Here is a 22,610-nt window from a genome sequence, read left to right on the forward strand (position 1 = left end):
AGTTAATCATTGTCTTATCAGGCAATTATCTTCTACTCGGATACTCCACTCACACTCCTGTCTTATTGCAGGTTTAGATAAAGGCATCATGGTTTTATGGTTCTAAATTCAAAACAATCAAAACATTCAGCTCCAGTCATTACTCCTGCTCATCTGTGAATCCCATTCTACAGTATTACAAATGCTAGCTAATAATAAATCAGCTAATTAAAGCAATTTATGCATGTTTTTGGGCTCTTCAGTGAGAGATGCTCTGGTGGGAAAACAGTTCTTTATGCTGCAGTCTTCACATAGGGGGCTTTGAACCCTGTCAGTAATGACGGGGAGAGACGAGAGACGAATGAAGGAGAAGAAAGATGAGAAGGACTGAGGAAATAGCAGAAGGATAATGTGTACTAGTGATGTGTTCTCTCACAATGCACTGTCTGCAGCATTATTTTATTAGCACAATATTCAGTTTAATAGTCACAACTATGGCCCTAATTGGTGATGTGTGAGAAAATGTGTGAAAGAAAAACATCTATCCTCTGTGTGCATCTTAGCGTGCAAGCGTGACCTACCCCGAAAAGCATATTGATACTATTGATTATTAGCCGCCTGACTGGAGAGGAGATGACTCACACAGAGCTATCCTTAAGAAGCAACTCTGAGGTCATACCATCACAGTGACCTTTAAAGCTGTCCTTTCAAAATATTAATCCTCCCAATTACTCTCAAACGCAAGTCCTAGAGGAATATAGCACCAGTACATACCACTGCAGTACTTCAATCAGTGTTGGCACAGACAGACAAGCTGGGTCACGTGGGTGCAACAGTTTGTTTTTCTTGTTTGTTTGTTTTTCAGACACAGCAATTTCCTCAGCCCATCTTCATTATGAGAGGATGAAAAAAATATGGATTTGCATATGAACCACAAAAATCATCTGTGTAATGTCTTTCTTACTACTTATGAAATCTCAATACTATGGAGAGCAGATTTATTTACAGAAGTAATTATCCAAAGTGCCTCAGCACACAGCCGTGGCAGGACACTGACCTCAGAACAGGAAACTAAGGCAAAAGAAGTACAAACAGCCCCGGAGAAAACCACAAACCCACGGGAATTTCTCATCTTAGAAGCTCATGTATCCGGATGAGCATGGTCAGTGGTTCACTGTTAAGGATCTCTTGACCGTTTTTTTTTTTTTTGCAAAAAAACTGGGGGTAGCACGTTGAAGGTGACAAGATTAAACAAATCAGCTTTATCTAGCCATCTGTGGTTACTCTGAAAACTTCATTTTGTTTTCCTATGTGATGTGATCTATGACCTCAAGGATGCAACCATTTGAAACAATTTTTATAAGTCTAATTAACAGATCCTTTAATGACAATAATTTGGTTAGAACATATTTTATCTGGTTGATTAAACACACTACTGGGGAAGTTCCTTTCAGAGTTTATGTTTAGCTTTATGCTTTTACTTAATGAAATCAAGTTGTCATATGGGATTAATTACATGATCTGTTTTCAAATTATGCTTACAGTATGTTGCTATTGCACCCAAGAAGGCCATATAAAACAACTGAAAATGATAACTGAATAAATTAAAAAATAAAAATGCTTGACTTTTTTTTAATAAGATGAGCAGAAAAGGACAGCAGAAGTAGGAGGATCCTTCGGGCAAGGAACCTGCTACCTTGGCAGGGGAGTGAGATGGTTATCGATCCCTCTCAAAATGAAAAGTTGTGTGAATGTGTGTGCGGGAGCGTGAACGGCGTATCTGCGAGCCTGTGCAAAGGTGTGATGACCTGTGAACTGTGGACCCACAGGCACTTATTAAAGCTCTCAGTAGCATCCCTTCCCCTGCGGTTGGCAACTGTGTTCGGCCTCACGGCACCTCAGGAAAACAATGAGTAAACAAGGGAAGCAATCCTGAATCACAGCTCTCAGCACATGATTTGAAAACACACATTAAAAAAACCAGCTTTCACTAACACCATTACATATGCATTTATGCACATTCAGTCAGAGGCAAATAATTCAAGCAATGTCTGCAGGGGTTTGAGAGACAAGAGAGAAGCATATTCTGCCTCAGCGTTTGCTGGTGGACAAAGTTCTTATGAGCATATTTTTAGGTAACAATCATCTCAAAAACATTAATATGGGCTGACTCTGTGGATGCTTTGTGGGTGAGCACAAGATAATCATCTGACTGTCAAAATACGGATATGATACAACAATGAACCTCAATGAATGAATCCACAGTTGATGGATCCCAAGGATGGCTGAGATGAATTGCTTAAAAGCCTGAATGCCATTTAAAGCTAAAAACCAAAGTGTTCCAGCATTTAAAAAATATACATAAGAACTGAGAGAGCACATGGTAAATCAGCATGCAACCTTGCACCTTTCTTTAAAAAAAGGAAAACTGCAGTTTCAGCAGATTCTAGGGGGTACATTATGAATACATTTCTTATACTCTATTTTTTTTCCCTACATGACATGTTGGTTCCAACCAAATGAGCAACACTTAGTGGTAAGGCTCTCCTACCAAACTGGTCTCCAGTGAAGCTTATTAGTTGCCTTTTCAAAGGAAGAAAACAGGGGAAACTGACAATTTCATTCGACAAACAAAGGAATCCTCATCAGCATACAAAGATGTCTTATCAGTCCCATCATCCATAGCGAAGAGCTCCTCATTAGTAGTGCGACTCAGCTCATCACTGTCACCATCACAAAGCCTATAGGGAGTCTTGTTAGCTTAGGGGGCAACACAGCGAGCCAGCATCCCCCCAATCAAGTCATCATTGCTTAAGGTCCAGCGTTCTGTAACAAGTGCCGGGCTGCATTTTGGCCCACGACAGTCAACCTCTTGCAGCCTTGAGTGTCAGTCGCCAAAGCAGCATCAGTAAGTACATGTGAACTCTGACCTGTGTACAACCAACTCCAGCCGGCCAGCCAGATGTCTCAGTTAAACTAAACTGTTCCCCGTGGGGTTGCTGCACACACCAGTGATGGAATTAGGCTGTGTCCTGCTGGTCTGTGAGCCCCTCTTGTACTTGCTTCTCTACTAATAACACATGGAGGGGAGGGTATTTAAAGGTAAAATGTGCCTCAGAGGACCCCACTCGCTTATTGCTAAAGTAATTAGCCTAGTTATTAGCTTAGCTGATACAGTCGTGGAGATATTAATACTTTACTGTGCTCTGAAAGTGCAGCAGTGACAGCCACTTACAAAAGGAATAACAGGAAGGGCCAATCCTTTGTCTCCCAATTGTTTTACAAAGTGTTTGCAGACCATCAAACTAAACAGGTAGAATGGCGAGCCAAGACGCAGCGTCACTCTGGGGATGCATAATTAAGATCTGTGGAATGAAAAGGACAAAGCTGTCTCGACATGAGCATATGCTTTTAATGGCCATCATTTAGATTATTATGTATCATCCAATTACTGTTGGCAGATTTATTATGCAGAGATTAAACTCTCAACTACGGGGAGTTCCAGCTTCCCCTTTAGTTTCTGAGTACCATGAAGTCACTTAACAGCACAGCTTTAAGAGCTCCATGCTTTAATGATGGACCACTGTACCAAGGGAATTACTTGGTATAGGCTACATCAAACATAAATCGGGTGGAAAAAACATGTAATCATTCTGGCTGCAATTGGTTAAGTAGGGATCATTTTCAAGGATGGGCATGAAAACCTGGCAGTCACCCCAGCTATGATGTCTAAAAGTCCCTGTAATCTATCATGGGATCAGGATGTGGTACAAACATACACTCATAGGTTCAAACAGGGGCATTGCTATGTACATCGACTATACACCTTATCACCTCCCCCAGCACATGTTTTGTCTTAATTATGCAGTACTTGGCTTGGTCGGTGGGCATCATTCAGTGTCTAATCCACTGCATTGGTCATAAAGAAAGAAGTGCCTGATGTGCCATTGTCTAAATAAACAGTGAATTTGTATGTGGGCTTCCAGTGAGCATTTAGTTTTATGTCAGGGATTTTCATGTGAATCACGCAGTTGTTGGGGGTAATTAACTTCTTCTTTAACTTTGAAGTTTCCCACAGGTGCCTATGGTACATCTTCAATTTCAAATCCATGCTGTTTCACATTGGTCCAGGATCAGAGGCTTTACCGAAGAAGCAACATAACAGGACAATATTCATGACAAAAGCACAAACCTCCTTTAAACTCCCTGAATGCCTGGATTTGGAGGTTACCGAGTTTGTCAGTGTGGAAACGTAGAGACAACAAACTGGAAAATTGGTGTCATTCGTATTTTTGTGCTCTTGATGTGGATAGGCAAGACTCGCTATGTTTCCTTTTTTGAGTTACCACTGAAGTTTAAGAAAAGAGTCGGTAAAAGCCTGTATTACATCCACATGTTAACACTGTACCGCTTCTCCTCAGAGAAGCTAGGAGGAGCATATGGTGCATTATATTTGGTTTCTAAAATGTTATACATAAACCTTATCCTGACATCTTAAGTTTAAAGAATGGTGGCACATCCAAGAATAAGGGGGCGTGTTAGACCCACATCTTCTCAAATTGGATAAATTATTTCAGCCCTCTGTAGAAAAGAATGTTTCTCTATAGAAGTCCAGCACTAAATAAAGCCATCAGTCAGTGTCAGACACTAATGGAAGCTCGAGGGCTGAAAATATATTGTTCTTTTTTCAGTCAGTGGCCACTGGTAATGTTACTGACAGCTGTCTTTGTCTTACACAGTGAACAGGACTGGCACCAAGGGAATTTGAGGGACTTAAAAAAACATTTGGGTTTCCTTGTCTATCTAAGCCAGGTGTTGATTGACAGCTTCTTAGATTACTGTTAAATGTTATGGGAAGAATATCATTTTGTATGTTTTAGTTTAACACTATATGTTTAAGATTTAACCCAAAAGCCATACAGTGTTTTTTTTAAATGTTGTTTTTAATAATTGAGGGATTTATTATTATTATTATTATTCTGTATGTGGTATGCTGTTGTACCTTTTGTTCAACCACATGTATTTTTGTGGGCAGTGAATAAACTCCTCCCTCGAGGTGGAGACCTTCAAAAATCATCCAGGCTTAACTACCTTATTCTCAAATAGCTGTATTCTATGTTATCTTGGCTGAAGCTACCAAATCCTACATGGTGTGGTGTCACTATACTTTACATAACATTACATAGTATGTCTTGTAAGTCATGGTCGGAGGAGGATGCATTATGGGGCTCCTTCAAAGGTTACACCTGCAAAGTATGATGCTGAACTGGGTAGGACAATGTGGCTAACATCAACTGTAAAAAAATTAAAAAAAAAAAAAAAAAAAAAAAAAGACTGAGGAACAGTATCCAGAAATCTCATAAGTCTGTTGACAGCAACACAACAAAAAACTTTTCCCTGACAATGTGGGACTCAGCCTCATCTGCAATTGTCAACATTTTGCTTGAGGTAATTTCCCTGGCGTGAACTTTGACCCTCCAACAGGAATACAGCACCTACTACACAACATGTAGGCTATAACACAAAGCCACCTCTGTGGCTCTGTTTCAGATTTCACATGATAAGCATCATGTCTGACAATTAATCAAATGTTAGTTTTTCAACATAAATGTCCCAGCTGCTCTTTATGGCCTTGTGTTTTTTGTTTTGTTTTTTTCCTTTTATGAATTTTGTTTTTTTTAAATTTTGTATTCATTCATAGACCCAAGAACAGTTGGAAACTAGCATATTGGCTAACACCTTCACATTTACAGAAATGTGGATTCATGTGCCTTGTCCTTGTGAATAATTATGAAAACACTAGATCGCATTTTGGAGATGACACATTCAAGTGAAGTTACTTGATAGGTTTCAGTGTGAATTTTATTGTCTAGTTACGACTCCACTTTGCAGAATAACTCCATTGTAAATGGAGTCTTATTTCTATCCTATGATAACATACCCTAACTGATCTATCTTGTGTAAAAGAAACAGGCTAAGTCACTGTCCCTTAACCTGCAGCTCAAGTGATGTATGTGTACAGCAGCTGATTTTATCATATGCATAAAACAACATGCTCTAACATAAACCTCACTCCCTTTTTTCCTTTCAGACTCTTACTGTGGCAATTAATTTCCACTGCTGTGATAAGCCCTGCTTCTGAATGGCTGTTTCACTGGTCTGAGGCAATTACAGATAGATGGGTCACTTTGAGCAAAGCAGCCAGTAAGCAGCATGGGTCAGGGTGCCACATACTGATACTGCTGGCTACGCCAAGAAAAGGTGACCTGAGTACCTGCAGGGTGCCATGACAGATCAAACTTAGCACATTCATCACCTCCTCTCCCTCTCTCTCTCTCTCTCTCTCTCTCTGCTTCTACTTCCATTAACCCACTCTTTCTGTGTACAGAGCACGTTAGGAACTCCCATTCCTCAAAATACATGAAAACATGTTTGGGGAAAATAATTAACTCATACCTGAAGAAATCTGTAGAAATGCCAGTAGACAATAAATTGCCGTTAAGAAGGCAGGCATCATTCAAGGGCAGCTGGAAACGGTGTAAATCCAGTTAGAATCATCTAAATCGCAACTTCTGCTGCAGAGCCGATGATGGGGATCAGGGGTGGAGGAGAGTTTCTGAACTCCGCGGCAATAAAAGACAGTAATGTTCAGAACTGCTCCTCGGAGAGACAATTTCTGTTTGAAGCAAAGTTCACATCAGTCGGAGGCATCGTCGCGGGTTTACTCGCAAAGTAATCCACTCAACGCCACTTGGATTTCTCCCACTCCTGTCGAACTCCTCACTTCTTCCGAATAAAGCTGATAACTTCGCGGAATTCATGGGTTATCTGCTGCGCGACTAGTTCCACTTGAAGGGAAAGAACGGTGAGAGCGGGGATCCAAAAGAGCACCGGCGTCCAGTTGCACTCACTTTAAAGGTTTTAAATGTGTAGTTTACGCCGGTTTAGTGGGACTGGCGCTGGTTGGATGAGGCGCCGTGCGTCTCTGCGCTCAGCGCTGCTTTGGTTTTCCTACCCAGTCAGAGGCTTTTCTGCTGTGCAGCGGAGATTCCTGCGAGTCAGGCACCATTTAACCGCATAAGGATACATTCACAACGCGAGGCTCCACTAGCTTTTTGCACTGAGCTTGTCCCATATAAAGAAAAAGTAAAAGGAACAACCAGGCTGCAGCAGCCTAATAAATGTTAGAAAACATTCAACATTTCTGCACAGTAGAGATTTATTGTCTAGTTAGAAGATTAAATATTGCAGACCATGTGTCACAGAACCCATCCCCACAGGTCTAAGTCAAGCCATCTCCAGTTAAATGAATGACAGCAGCCTGCACTACACCATGAAACCTGGTGGCTGCACCAATTAAACACGTTATTTTAGGTGTCCATCAATACCCAGTACAGTAAGGAGAGGCTTATATGAAATTCAGATTCCCTAACCAAAAATGTATTTAATATTTTAAAGTATATCCATGCATGGTTGAAAGGGAATATCATATGACCTTGATAAATGGTTTATACTATTTTTATCCTCCTGTCAAGACAGTCAAGACAGAGGGAGGTGTACTTTCAGTGTGTCCTTATTAAGGGACCTAAAGGGAGCAGCTCAGGCAGAAAAAGTGCTGTATTCTTAATGAGCCAGTAACATGTGTCTTTATCCACACAGGGCAGCAACAGCAGCACTGTGCTTCTTCTTTCCTTGACAAAAATCAATCAGCTTTCCTCCCTGTGACCTCTCAACACACCACTGGGAAATTAGATAACATTGTAAGTATATTAGAATTGAATTAACAACCGAAGATATTATGTCTTAATATAAAACATGTAGAAGTAATAACTGCATACCCTCGACGATAATATAGTCAAAATAAGAACTATCTGAAATGAGAAAGATGAAACCACTTTATCACTGAACAAACCTCAGACATGTCTGTTTTTGTCTGAGTAGGTCAGCACTCCCTCTGCTGGCCGTAAGGCTGAAGTACAATCTGGTGGTGAAGGCTGTAACAGCAGAACCTCATTGTTAATATAATGAAGGTTAATTCAATCCAACTGGTTTTCTCTATATCCCCATGCATTTTCAGCAGTATAATCAATTCTGTTAAAAATGGTCAGAGTTTTTGAGGATTTTTGTTTTTAACATGACTGATACTTTCACATTTCTATTTGTATGCTATTACTCCACATAACTCCAAACACCTCCTCCCCACAGCCATATAAGAATAAGCTCCAGGGCTAAATGATATACTACGAAATGAAAAAGTATATTATCCATGTGTAATTTCTTCAATAAAAAGCATGGACTTGAAAATCCCTTCCCACATCCTTCTTCTTTTTTTTTTTTTTTTTTTTTACAAAGTAACTAAATTTAGTATATTCAAAGAAATTCAAACTCTCTGCCTTGCTCACACACCACAGTAAAAACATGTGATGCCTCTGGTCTTTTAAGTTACATTTGAACTGAACATAGTTTACTTACTGTCCCTCTGTTCCCTCTTGCCTCAAATCCTGTAATTGGCCATTGTAGACAACTGGTGGCCCTGCTGAATGCAGTCAGCTCTATAAAGAGAGCCATCACAGCACACATCCCCTCTACTCTCTTGTTATTCCCACAAGACAACGGCACTGACATATATGTACAGTTGTTCCATGTGTATTGCCATTTCCCTCATTATTTACCCTTAGGTCTGCATTTCGCTATTGTGTGTATTTTTCCCTAGGGAGTCTCTGTTTGTTCACATTTTGTTATGTCTTCCAAGTGAATATTGTGCCCACTGTTTGAGTCTGGCAGCCCTGTTGGCTGAGGCTGAATGGCTGCAGTGGTGCAACATATTGTCGAGGACAATATGGTCCTGGTCATGCAATAAAAACAGCTAAATCAGTTGAGTCTAATCTCACATAATTAATAGGAATAAGCTGGCTACCAGCAGAGAAGGGCTAAAGTGCAGATAGCTAGAGGGTTCATCATTAAGTTCTTGCTTTATATACATACATGGCCTCTGTATCACAACAAGTGCAGTGCACACAGCTAAATACAGGGTTTGTGATTTCTGTTGTGCATCTCACAATTGGTCACAATCCAAAGCGTCAAAATTTCCAGGAACAGATGGTGGAAAAACGGACACAAAGACACACGCGCCTTCATGGCAACACAACACATTAAATGGCAAAGGATTTTAAGGAGATGGTGCCAAACACTCAGGCCTATTTTTATTTCTTTCACTCCAAGGTAGTTCTCCAGTTGGTTCGAAGCCAGGAGAGAGAATATCTCCAAAAAGCACAAAGCCAAATCCCCCAAAAAAATATTTATGAAGGAATAAATAATTTGGAATCTCCACAGAGCAACAAACCTGGCCTCAGCTGCTCCTCCATTAGTCACAGTTCTGTCCATGAAAAGTACTGACAGCTTTTAAATCATTCTGTCTATACCTAATATCAGAATATCAGGCAAATGCACTGTATGAACTGTGTGGCTGTATTAATGGACAGATATGTGTGGAACACATCGCTGCCATTAGCGACTTCTCTACCTACATTATTTCCTCCATCCCGGCTTTTTATTTTCTATGCTGACTCTCCACTCTCAGTCGTTCCCTATTATTCGTGACAGCTCTTCAGGTCTGTCATTTCTCCCAACTTGTTGATATCGTTGCCCATTTGTCAGCGCCTCTCACTGCACATCACCGCAGTCGCTCAGGGTCATACAAAGTGTTGAAGCAAAATGAGAGTCAGCCTTCACATTCACAGTGCACAGCACAATGGAAAAAGCTGATGCAACAGCTCATGCCTCCGCTTCTCCTCTCTGTCTCCTTCCAAAATTGGCAAACTGGCAGCCACCCGGATGGTCTTATTAGCCGTAAAGACTCGGACATCCTTTCAACTTCTCACAATCTCACTGTCAGCCTTCTTTCCCCCTCTGGGCCACAAAGACTTTACATATGAATAAAGATGAAGGCTTTTTATCTTGAGAGGTGAAACAGGAAGATCATGAGTCAAATTTTCAACCACACGAACAACAATGGATAGTAGCCAAAAGGCTCCAATTTAGATTCCATAAAAGTACAGAAAGAAAAACATTTTTATGTTGCCCATTAAACATAAAAGGACAAAAAATATTATTATTTTATTTTCTAATTCTCTTTTGTGCTCTACAGTAACTAACTAAAATTTGCTCCAGGTGGCAGAGAGACTGTTCATCCTATAACCTGGATTTTGTGATCTTTCAACCACAGAGGCAACAGGGAGAGGAGAGCCCTTAAACATTTAGCTTTGTTCTGTCTCACTACATCCCGTGTCAGAGCCCTTACCATAAAATATCAAAGCAAAGGGGGAGAGGGCACTGAAGTGTGTTGGCTTTGGACACAGCACTTGAGGTCTACAGCTGCTGAACTAGCATTAAGTGGTATTAGAGTCTTTGTCAGCAAAAGGAAAACACAGTCTTCCTCCTGGGAACTGGATTCAACGTTGTATCTTTCAAAGGACAAATACGGAAACAGAACAACCAGGAGCGGGACATTACTGAGGCTCACTTAAGAAATTTATCTGAAGACCTTTTTATGAGATAAAAACCCCTGACAAAAACAGAACAAATTGATATGATGAAATAGATCTTTTATTTGACTATGACAGTATTTTTTAATCTAAGTAAATGCAAGTGCATTTTTGATTTGAAGGTGTGAGTGTAGAGTAGGCTACACTTTCCTAGTAGGAAATACGACAGTAACACAGCCATAGTGTGCCGTGCTACACATTGCTGCTCCATATCAAACAGATTTGTACAAATAACATATTAGCATATGCACCGTACCTTTGTATCCCAGGCTATTGTCTTGCTCAGGCCCTTCCTCAGATGCAGTTGTCTGGGCGATGACCTCGTGTTTATCTCTGTGTTTATCAGGTTCTGTTTGTATGGACAAAACAAAAGTGGAACAAATCTCACTAGTGATGAATGAGCACAAGGGCCAACGGTTAAAAAGCAAACAACTTGTGGAGTGATCATCCTATACTTTCATACGCAGCAAAGTGGATTGCCAGATTTATTACATCATCATCATTAATTTACAGCGTACTTTCAAAACCACTAAGTGTGTTGAGGATCCACAGTGATCGGTTACATGGATGAAATACAGCATTCCTAAAGATGCTGCAGAGCAGCTGCAGTGACAATGACACAAGTGGTAATGCAAATTACCTGAATACATTTTATCCTGCCCCAGTGTATAATTACCCTTTATGTCAACAAAGCATTTTATGAACTTCTTTTGGCATTGTAAAGAAAAATAAAAACTTAATTCAATTCAATTCCGATGATGACTCATCAAGTTGACGTTTGTTTAAGATTATTGTTGTTTTTAAATAGATTTATGAGATATTTCCCTTGCTAGCAGATGAATAAATATTGCTCTGGAAGCACATTATGAGAGCATCAGTGCTGGGAGATGCAATTAAATTTAATCATGAAGTCACAGAAGGGTGAGGTGTGAACGCAAGAGCCACTGGAGGATTGTGATCTCTTTTGTGTAGGCAGAAACTAAACGTAATGCCACAGACTTTGGAAGCTGCAGAGTACTAATTGAAATTCAGTTGTGCAACCAGACTTTTAATTCTCATTTATGTATATTTATATAACTCCCACAATCTGAAATATTATGTCCTATTATTATTCATAAACTGAATAACAGAGTGTACAGAAAGAATCACTGCTGTCCAGTATTTCACTGTTAGACACTGACAGGATGTTTGGCTGTGATGAGACTTCCACCCATGGACATAGTTCAAGTCTACCACCAGAGGGTGCCACCACCTCATTATATCCCTTGAACGTACCGTAAATTAAAGAGGCAGCAATAAATAATCCAACTTTTAGCGTCAACCTGGACTTAAAGTACAGATGGCTAAGGTGTGAATGAACTAATGACTAAAACGAGATAAATACATGAATAAGATCAATATTATTGTATACTACAAATTTAAAGAGCTTATTAAAGCAGAAATTGAATCTCTCGAGTAAAAGTAAAACTACTAATTTTCTGTCTCTGAGAACCTTCTATGTTGCCCATTTGCTCTGTGTCATTGTATTGTGACATTATTGTAGCACTACAGTCTTTTGTTATTCGAAATAAATGTTGGCAGGTGTGAAAACTCTGTGCTGCTGAAAGCAAAAGGCAGCTTGAGATTTTGATAATGAAAATCATAGTCAAAGTCCATTGAGTTGGTTACAGTGAAAAATGTTTGCACACTCAAAAAACATCTTGTGAAGTCTGCAGTAATGCATATTACAGAATGTACAACTACACCACCACTCCCCTGTGAAACTGAAAGATGATTAAAAGATTTAGGATTAATTTAGATTATGTGCTCTACACTTCTTAACCACAAGAGGACAGCATTGTTGCATCCACAAAGAGCTGAAGTTGCATGCTCAGGTTTCTTCTTTTCCTCACCCCTCTCTCATCCACACAAGAGGTTCTCACCTGATGAAATGTCCAGGGCATGGCCCTGCTGCAGCTGCTTGACATAAAGCAGGCTGATGAGAAGGAATGTGGTGGATGATTGCACAGCCCTCATGGTTCCTGATGGTTCACAGAGCCTTACAAAGGCCTTAATAAACCTGGGAGAGGGAGACAGATGAGATAAAATATTAGAATACACATGTGAGTGGAACTTGAGACATGCTGCATGAATAAAGAGATAAGTCAGTTTTTTTTTTATTTTGACATCATGCTTCTATTGTTTTGATGAGACTTCTGAGAAAAAAAGAGGAAGAAACAATTTTGATTGACATTATTATTGTCAAAATCCCACTCAAGCCCTTGTTGTAAATGTTATTCTGTTTTCCAGTCCATGTATCTTATAATTATTGTTTCATTACACAGACATTCCACAGTGTTATGACCACAAAACAAACTCTCTCTACCCTGTTGGCGATTATGCACACCCATGCTCCTGTGTGAAATTCCACTAGAAAGAGGAGAGGCAGACAGATGGACTTTCCTCTGAAACCCATCCAGCATGCTGCCAAACTCTGAGTCTGTTTGTTTCAGTCTGATCCAATCCACACATAGGGAGCGAATGCTGATTACTATTGCCTCAGTGTTGCTTTTCCTGCCGTATTCCAATACACGGGTGAGTTTCTACAGTACATCTGAAACAGTACATCTGAAACATGTTCTCTATGTGCTCAGTGCAAAACTGTGTATGTAGGCTGTGTTCAAGTGCGCCATCAAAATTTCATGTGCTCATACATAATCCAAGTCAAACACCATGCAAACATGATCACATTTACCTGCTGCACATCCCAACCTAAGCCCCCAAATAAATAAACACGCACGCGCACGCGCACGCGCACACACACACACACACACACACACACACACACACACACACACACACACACACACACACACACACACACACACACACACACACACACACACACACACACACACACACACACACACACACACACACACACACACAAAAAAAACCCTCTTACTCTCAAGTGGGAATGGTGATGAGATACGGTGACAGTGCCAAACGAGAGAAATAGGAGTTCTACTGATCAGCCATCTGTGGTACAAACAGCTTTGCAACTCATCCTAGCTGTCTGATGGACAGCCAGATTCCTGGGACGCTTGGCACCCTGTGGCCACTGACTCGAAGCGCCACTTTAATTGTTCTGAGAAATGCACACCAACAGCCAATATTGTAAATAGGCCAAAACTTGTGCAAAAAGAAAATGCAGTTGAACACAGTAAGAACAAAGACAGTGGACACTTTGGGGCCTTTTCTGTATGCAAAATGGGATGACTTAGCACAGATTTAAAGTTTTGTCATTTTCGCACCAGTCGAGTGGGTTAAATTTCATAACAGAGCTTTGAAAAAAAAAAAAGCAGGACATATCCAGGTTCACAGATGATATTGACTGTTTAATTTGCAACATGTTCAGGTCCTGTCAGGTTGTTGCAGAAAAAAAAAGTGAAAACTTTGAATTTCAGAGCTTTTGTATTAAAAAGGAAAAAAATAGAAAAGTATACAAGTATTTGCCATGAAACTTGAAATTCAGCTGAGGTTCCACTCATTTCTCTCGATCACTTGTGATACGATTCTAAACCTTCTGAGCCCATCTGTCTGTGGTTAACGCAGCAGAGTGGACATGATTTGGAAAGGCACACACCTGTCTCGCACAGCTGACAATATCAAAGCAAAACCCAAGCCACAAGGTCCAAGCAACTACCTGCAGAACTGTGTTGATGTACAAATCTGGGGGAGGCTATAACAAGTTCAGCATTATTGAAGTTTACCAAGAGCACAGTGACCTCCATAATTCTACAATGGAAGAAGTCGTGACATAATGTGAAAATCTTAAACTGTCTTTTTGGATGCATATAGCCTACTGTAAGTAACATAATTTAAAGCAGACATTATTATAAACAAGCATCACTGATAGAAGGTCAACTTTACTTTTTAAACAAACTTGTCAATATTGGATGGCTCTCAGTGACAAGTCTTACAACTGGATTGATTATTATGAATTGGTACTATTCATATCACCCTCAAAGAAGGAGTGAGAGTTTGCATTAGCACAACTACTACCACTGTCAGTCACTAGTTAAAACAATTAAAAAAGAAAGAAAGAAAGAAAGAAAGAAAGAAAGAAAGAAAGAAAGAAAGAAAGAAAGAAAGAAAGAAAGAAAAACGACAGAAAAGAAAAGTTGCTAACAGTGGTAACCACTCTGATAAGTCTGCCAATCAATCGTCTGTTTTGGTCATAACAGACTCCTCATCTAGTCTGACTGAGGCTCAAACATACCCGAGTTTTTCGTCTGAAACCTCGTCTTTGCAGAGTCTGTGTAAGCAAGACACTGCCACAGCTAATAAAAACAAACAAACAAAAAACACTGCAACAGCTAATGCTACAAGCTAACAAACAAATACCGGTAACTAACTACACTTACTGTTCTGATCATGGATGTATTGTGCTACATCTTGCAGCTGCAGAACAAACCCCTTAAAAAGTCCAGAGTCTCGGTTTGACCAAACGCTCAACATGTTGGTGCGATGTCTCCTACCACATGTCCTACCATACCTGCCGCTGTTTCACCTGTCAAGCTGACGTAAACAGCGGTGGTGGACGTAAGTGTGAACTCTCAATCCGGAAGTTAGCATGACCAGCAGGACTACAAGTGCTCCCTGCAGAGGTAGATTTATTTCCCTTTTCGGGGTCGGAAACTATGCAAAACAAACACACAAAAAGTAATTACCAGAGTATTTTACATCGTTGAAAACCTGTCTGGAGAGAAACGTTGACGTTTTTTTCATAAATGTTAGCATGCTATGCTAAACTAACTAAATTGTAATGGTAAACGTGGCAACCTGATTAGCATTTAGCTCATAGCACCACTCTACTAGTAACAGCCAAACAAAGCTATTAACGTTAGATTCTTGTATTTGACGTTTGTATTTGTGGATCTGGATTATATCAATTTCTTGTGGACCTTGTAACCCAGAGCAGGCTTTGGTATTTGGCATTTGTTAATGATACAACAACAATAATAGTGAAAACAATTCTATCTTGTTGTGATTGGTGATGGAAATAACTTTCACATCAGCCTTTACAGTGTTTTATCTAGTTAAGATGCTGATGCTTCAAAAGCTATGAAAACCTCAAGCAATAATATCATACAGTGATATAATGTTCAATAACATTCATATTGAAATCTGCTGTTACAAAACTCTCATATGGATATATTACTAACATAATGAGTGAGGAAAATTGCATTCTGTCGAGTGCTGAATATTAAATGTGGGTGGTAATAATAACATTGCATTGCCTAGTTTTTATCTAGCATGTCTTGTGTGGAATACAGGTAGGTAGGAGAGTGGCAGAAAATTGGTACAGAGCATAGACTGTGGTAGGCTACAGAGGCAAAAAGAAAAAAAAAACATAATAAATCTAACATGTAATTTGAAAATATGCCAGTGGGAGAAAACTGAGTGTTACTTTCACACTAGGAAAACTACAACCTGAAATGAAAAGAGCAGTAAGAAAGGTAGTAAAGACAAAGAAAATCATATGATAGATAAGAAGGATGGAAGAACACATAGTCATAGTGCAGTACAGTATGGTTTGTTGTGTGAGGTAAGTTCACTGAATAGAACATTTCCATTAAACGCTGTCTGAATGAAAATAACCTGCAACCACCCACTGCGTTTCATCATACTGTCTGATGTAGATGCTGTCTAACTGTACACACATGTACAGATGAATGCATTTCCACAGCCACTCAGAATTGCCTTTACAGAAAGAATGACAGTAAAATATCTGTTAGACTCAGTTGCACAGGCTCTGGGCTAATGGGGAAGTCTGCAGATCAAAGGAGACAGGACTGCTGATTTCCCCTTCCTACTTGTGTCTACTGGGGAATAATCACAGCATACCATCTAACATACTGTCAATAAGCCAGAACAGGAACTCTCCCTATACCACAGCAGACAGATCACATACTGTAGAAAGCACCGGAGCATGAACAGAAATGGCTTTCACCATCTCTCCACCTCATTTTTCTCCCTCCTAAGTGCAATCCTCTGTACTCATAGAGACAAACACACGCAATGCCATACTTTATACTAAGTGAACCATGTCAAAAGGTACAGAATGGATGATTAAAGTTAATGCATATATTTACTTTGTCCACAAATAACACGTAAAAGGCATATTTCAATGCACCTGTAGCATTCGCAGGAATAATATTCCTTATTGATTTTTATATGCTTAATGTACCACATCTATTTCATGTCCAAGCACTGTAAATTTAATATTGTATTGGCTATATGATAATGTCAAACATATTAAAATCTGTATACATCTATATGCACGTTAGAGTCTGATGATTAATCAGTGGCTCTGTAGTGCAACCCCACTGGATGCTGAATGAAAGCAGGGGGTAGATCCAGGAAGTATGATTCACTGACTATTTTCTGCACAAGGACTCAAGTCTAAATCAAGGCCCTCAGTGGGAGGTATGAGGAGAAAGAGGCTTTTGCTGCTCAGACAGACAGACACTGATACAGCCTGCATAACTTACTGCCAATCAAGTAAAGAGACATACTTGAATATTATACAAGCTCGCCATCCCCTCACGTAAGACTGAAGAGTTCTTATCACCACCTGGCAGTTATCGCTGACATATGGCTATGTCTTTTGGGGAAATGGAAGGGGAGACAAATACCGGCTTTCATCACCGCCACCATAATGTATTAAGGGAGCTATCAGAGCAAGACAAAGGATATTAAAAGTATGAGAGGCAATGTCTGGAGCTCTGTCAGGGCTCACGGGTGACAAGTCATCGTCTGTTGTGTAGGCACTGTGGAGGAGGAAAAAGTAGCTTGATAGTAAATGATGGACCAGCCACAAAGACTAGTGACCTTTGGCCCAAGAGGATGAATGACCCTCATAAATCAGCATCAAAAGTTCGACAACCAAACATGCTCTTAGCCAGACTTGGTTTTCTATCTGCAGTTAATGAACATGCTTGGCAAAATAAATTTTAGATAAAGATGAAATTTTGGATGTTAAGGGGAAAGGAAAATATTAATGACCGTCTGCAGCAGACCATAATTTTGTCCTTGATAAACAACTCAGGCTCACTTCAAGGCATTTACAGATTAAAGGATTTCATAGCAAATAAATCCAAACTCAAATTGACAAGTGCGTTCATCCACAGTACAGTACTACAGGATATTCATCACACTTTCTCACTGCTTACTGAGAAGCAAACATCACACCTTACCTTCATTTGGCCAGACACATAAGTCAAGGGCAATGTCATATTTAGAATAAATGTTTTTGAATTTTAGAGGAATGCCAAACAAACTAAATTGACAAGATTAACTAATCCTGTAAAATATGAGTTTGTATCTATTTGAATGTAATTTTAGACTGACTGTTATTAAAGTACATCCATAGCTTAATCCCTTCAGGGTTTTCAAAACCACTGAGGGATTTTCAAAACCAGAGACCAGACAAAAAGAGAAAAAGAGACCACTGAGGGAGAAAAACCTGAAGATATTGAATTTGTAGAAATGCAAATTGTTTATATGGCCAGTACATAAATTTGGTATGCCTGTCACCATACTTTGTTCCTCTAAATTCAAATTAATAACAGATATCTTTACGGTAAAACTGAGTCATAATTGAGCTACTTCACTATTTACACTGTAAAACATTATTTTATAAATATATAGGCTATGAATGTAGATGTGACTTTAAAAGTCACAAAGTCAGAAAATATGTGGGTTATGTTAAATAATTGGAGGTATACTCTGAAACCATTGCCTGTCTGGCAGCATGCAGTCATTAAAATACATTTGTATTAGCCACAAATAACTTTCAGCACCACAGCACGTGGACAGCATCGGCTCCTGTGTGAATCAATAAGCAGGGAAGAGATTCAGTTCTTCCTCAGCCACAGCAAAAACATGTGCATTCACTACAGTAAAATTGCTACGCATACCTCACTAATATGAATGAGCATAACTTTACAACTTACCTCTCTAGGTTATTCATCCAGTATTATTGTCCCATTTTCTCTGGTAAAGACAAATCTCTGCTAGTGTGTTTTAGGCATCCAAGCACCCAACAATGAGATCAGAAACAAAAAGAAAAAAAAAAGAGGATGCGTTGTAGACCTGTAAAAAAAAAAAAAAAAATCTAAGTAAAGAAAAAAAAATCAAAAGAAGGAGCCTATGCCGAAGGAAAAGCCTAAATAATCCATCTGTGATCCAGGAGACGCTATCAGATGGGGTGCATACAAATCACAAACCTACCTCTGCAGCAACCTAGGTCCAATATCCTCAGGGTCCTAAGGCTGTACTCAGACAATTTACTCTTACAGATTAAGCCTGACAACTCACACACTGAAGGACATTAGAAATTCAGTTTGTCCTTTTTTAGTCACTGGGGACAACGTGGTCTATATGTTGAAGATTATAACAAATGCTTTCATCAACCAGGGTTTAATGTAATCTACAACATTGATCAACATTGCATTGCAGAGCTATACACAACATATACATATTTTATATACAGTATATTTTTTGACGGTTTTCCATATGCATTATAGCTGTAGCTATGCAACACTGTGCATTTGTTGCAATATAGGGAAATATGCCTGTGTAGTGGTTCACAATCTGCAGAAAGGTATCCCACAGGGTCTACGTTTACCTGCAGCAAAATCAGCCTGCTTCTCTGTCACTGAGTGAAACTGAAATGGCTTTTTGCCCATTTATTTTTGCCTCCTGCTCATTCCTATTCAGTTATATACAGTGGAGCGAGAAAACACCCATACATCATAGAGATAGCAAAGACAAATACATTTACAGCAGTCCACAGGTTTGAGTCCAGCTAATTTGCATGTCTGTGGAGCTGTGTCTATTTCTACTGTCTCCCACTCCTCTCTGAAATATTCATAGGTAGTTCACCTCTGCTCACATGGAACAGTTTTTGTTTAACGATAAATAGATTTTTTTTAATTGAAAACAATGTCCACAATGACTGATGACTGTGTCTTCCTCTGTGTAATGATGCGTGTTACAAAAGGAGAATTGATCCGAGACATTGCTCAGCAGCTATTTATTCAATTCAATCTACCATATACAGCAATGTGAGGGGCTCAATGGATTACACAAATTAGGCCAATACACAGGTGCTTTGTCGACATATTCATGTAACATTCAGTGGATCCAAACAGCACACATTATAATTTCAACACTGTTAGCACAAAGATAAAAGAGTACAAGAAGCCTCTTTTATAACTCGTCCTGTATTCAGTTTGTTAGATGATCCATCTATGTTGGGTTAACAGATCTGTGCAATACATAATAGAGCCAAATACGTATCAGAAAGGTTAAGAGCATTTATGAATTTGTGAAGCTTAACTCTTAGCTGTTTGTCTTTTGGGCATGATTACCTATCATTTGTCTGTGTTGTGAAAAAAATGATGGGTAAATATGAGGAGTCTGTTGCTGCAATGGAGGGGCATCAGGGCATGTGACCCAAAACAATTTTCTTTTCAACTGCAGGCTTATCAGCGGGACTCTTATCGAGATCCTTCATCTAACTCAGGAGCGCGGTTTTGAATTAACCTCAAGTCAATATCGTGGTCATCTATCATGCTGACGGGAGCAGACTTGTGACTGTGACATTGGACAGATAATCATCTCAATAGGAAAGTATGGCCTTCTCTGGCAAGAATGTCGCTTAACTGGACAGAATGACCAAGAAGTCAATTGTGGTTTGAATCTAAGGTGAGACACAAAACAGTAGGCTGCAGCCAATAATAAGAGAAAATGTAATTTGTATTGGTTCTTGGTTGTGAAGGAAACAACAGTCATCCTCACTATCTAGTATGTGTGTTCCTATTAATTTACTGAAACACAGTAGTTTGACGTAGAATTCTAGCTTCAACATTATATTTTTATGTCATTCCTGCTCTAACCATCTCAACTTTATGCTCAGAAACCCACTTCCATAGTCACAGCAATTATATTCCACAATACTATGCCCCATGAGTGATAGATTTGATCAGTAAACTCTGGATGAGGCCAAACATTGCAAAAAGTAGTATTCAGTAGCATTATTTTTACATTTGCAGGATCAAATGTATGTATTCCATGAAGGAAATGGCTATTACAGATCTAAATCAATCTATTCTATCACCCATTACTTTTTAAGAGCCTAAATATCATAATAAACGGTAGTGATTGAGATACCCCCAGAGCTCACTTTTTCCTATTATCTAATCTAAACTAAAATTAAGTGCAATATGATTCCAGGGTCATGAGTCTGCACAACTTGTATGTATGAGGTTGTATGAAAGAGAATGTGTGATTTGTACTTGTTAACCAGTGTATAAAGTTGTGTCATGGAGATCAGTCTCTGTGCACATTTGTACATTGTGGTGTGTCAGTAGGAGGCAGTATATGTTATATGTTGTGTTTGGCCTTGTGAATGGGCCTTTGTTATTTTTGATTATGTCCTAATATGTTCATTACCCAGGGATGCAAAAAGAATTTCAGTCCAACTGACAATACTACTACAGCTCAGCTCATTAATATGTAATCATAATAATAGTGCCTGAAGTGTTTTAGTTTCGGGTAATCCACCTATAGAACCTCAAATGTGTTTCATTTTTGAATAGCAGCAGTGGGATGTGTACTAACCTCTGTGGTGTTGTTGTGGCATTGGCATTGTCCTCATGTGCTTTATCTCTGGTGAGAAAGAAAAAGCAAAGTGGTTTTGGGTTGAGGTCAATCTGTTGGCCTTTAGTCCTATGTTCCATTATTGCTTGTGGTCATAATGTTTGTTTCTTTACCTCTATGGTGATAAATGTGTCACATGGACTAATGGCCAGTCAAGAGGTCTACAATGTATTTATCCTGGACACCTCGTACCATCACAGATTCATTACATCTCCACCATCACCTTGACTTACACAATCGAGAGGAAACAAATTCCTTCAGTAAGATGCTCCCTCATTTATTTGCGATTTGCACATATCAAAGGATGATAATATTACCGCCCCCCCCTTTCCCTTTCCTGTCTTTGGTTGGGCTGACTGACACTTCAGCATCTACACAGTCTAGAAGCCAAACAAATCTATTTTTATGGATGGACCATTATACAAGAACTGCATGGGGAATCTGTGAGAATGCAATCCAGGTGTCATTGCCCCTTGGTAATCTCTTTCGTCTTCAGGAATTCATTTTCTCAGCAGCTTCACTTGAAAATGACATTCTGACACCATTTACATGGAAATCACTTTGCCTCTTCATCTGTAATGGTGGCCTGTGTGCAGACAGGACGTCTCTCTGAGGACTGGACTATTAATGAAAAATTGAAAGAAAGAAAGAAAGAGAGAAAGAAAGAAAGAAAGAAAGAAAAAGAAAGTCTTAAATACTGTACTTAAACATGGGTTTCTCAGAGTTAAAGAGTGAAAGTCAAGGTCAGAGCCTCGGGTATTAAAGGATGAAGAGATGGAGACAGTGAGGGAAAGCATAATGTGGGAAATTTCTGTTTCTCCACTTAAACATGTATATCTTCACTCTAGTTCTCTCTTTCTCTCCGTCTCTCACACACACACACACACGCACACACACACACACACACACACACACACACACACACACACACACACACACACACACACACACACACACACACACACACACACACACACACACACACACACACAAGAGAGAGAGAGAGATGCAAAGAAATTCCCCAAGAGAGGAAGCAAAATCCTAAAGAGAGAAACCAGAAAAGTACATAAGTGAGTAGGTGCTGAGAGGAATCCATATAGGTTTCAGAATTTTGTTAGGTTGTAGACAGAGTGATTTGCATACAAGAACATTGGGAGAATGCATGCTATTCAGTAAGATGGATACTGGTTGAAATTAATCAATTCTCTCTCATGCTTATTACAAAGCAAACCAACAATCTGACAGTGTCTGTGAACTTCCCCAGTGTGTTTGTGGAATAAAAAAAACAGTATGTTATCAGTGCAATCGCAATAACCACAAATCTCAGGGTCCAAAAAAGGCCTATAGGCAATGTATTACAGCTCCATACATGGTGCA

At 39.5% G+C, this 22,610-nt stretch overlaps 1 protein-coding gene across 1 annotated transcript in view; it reads right to left on the reverse strand.

The window, feature by feature from the left end:
• Nucleotides 1-6,496, reverse strand: part of LOC310997517 (roundabout homolog 1-like) — a gene marked incomplete at its 5' end in the record, with an annotated part of 81,307 nt that extends 74,811 nt beyond the window's left edge. Inside the window, one exon of the mRNA XM_083987236.1 lies at nt 6,436-6,496. Coding sequence (XP_083843362.1) covers nt 6,436-6,496 — 61 coding nt within the window. The remainder of the gene's footprint in view (nt 1-6,435) is intronic.
• Nucleotides 6,497-22,610: the final 16,114 nt, after the last annotated feature.

Source organism: Trachurus trachurus, assembly GCF_905171665.1.
Source record: "Trachurus trachurus genome assembly, chromosome: 14".
NCBI classification, from domain to species: Eukaryota; Metazoa; Chordata; class Actinopteri; order Carangiformes; family Carangidae; genus Trachurus; species Trachurus trachurus.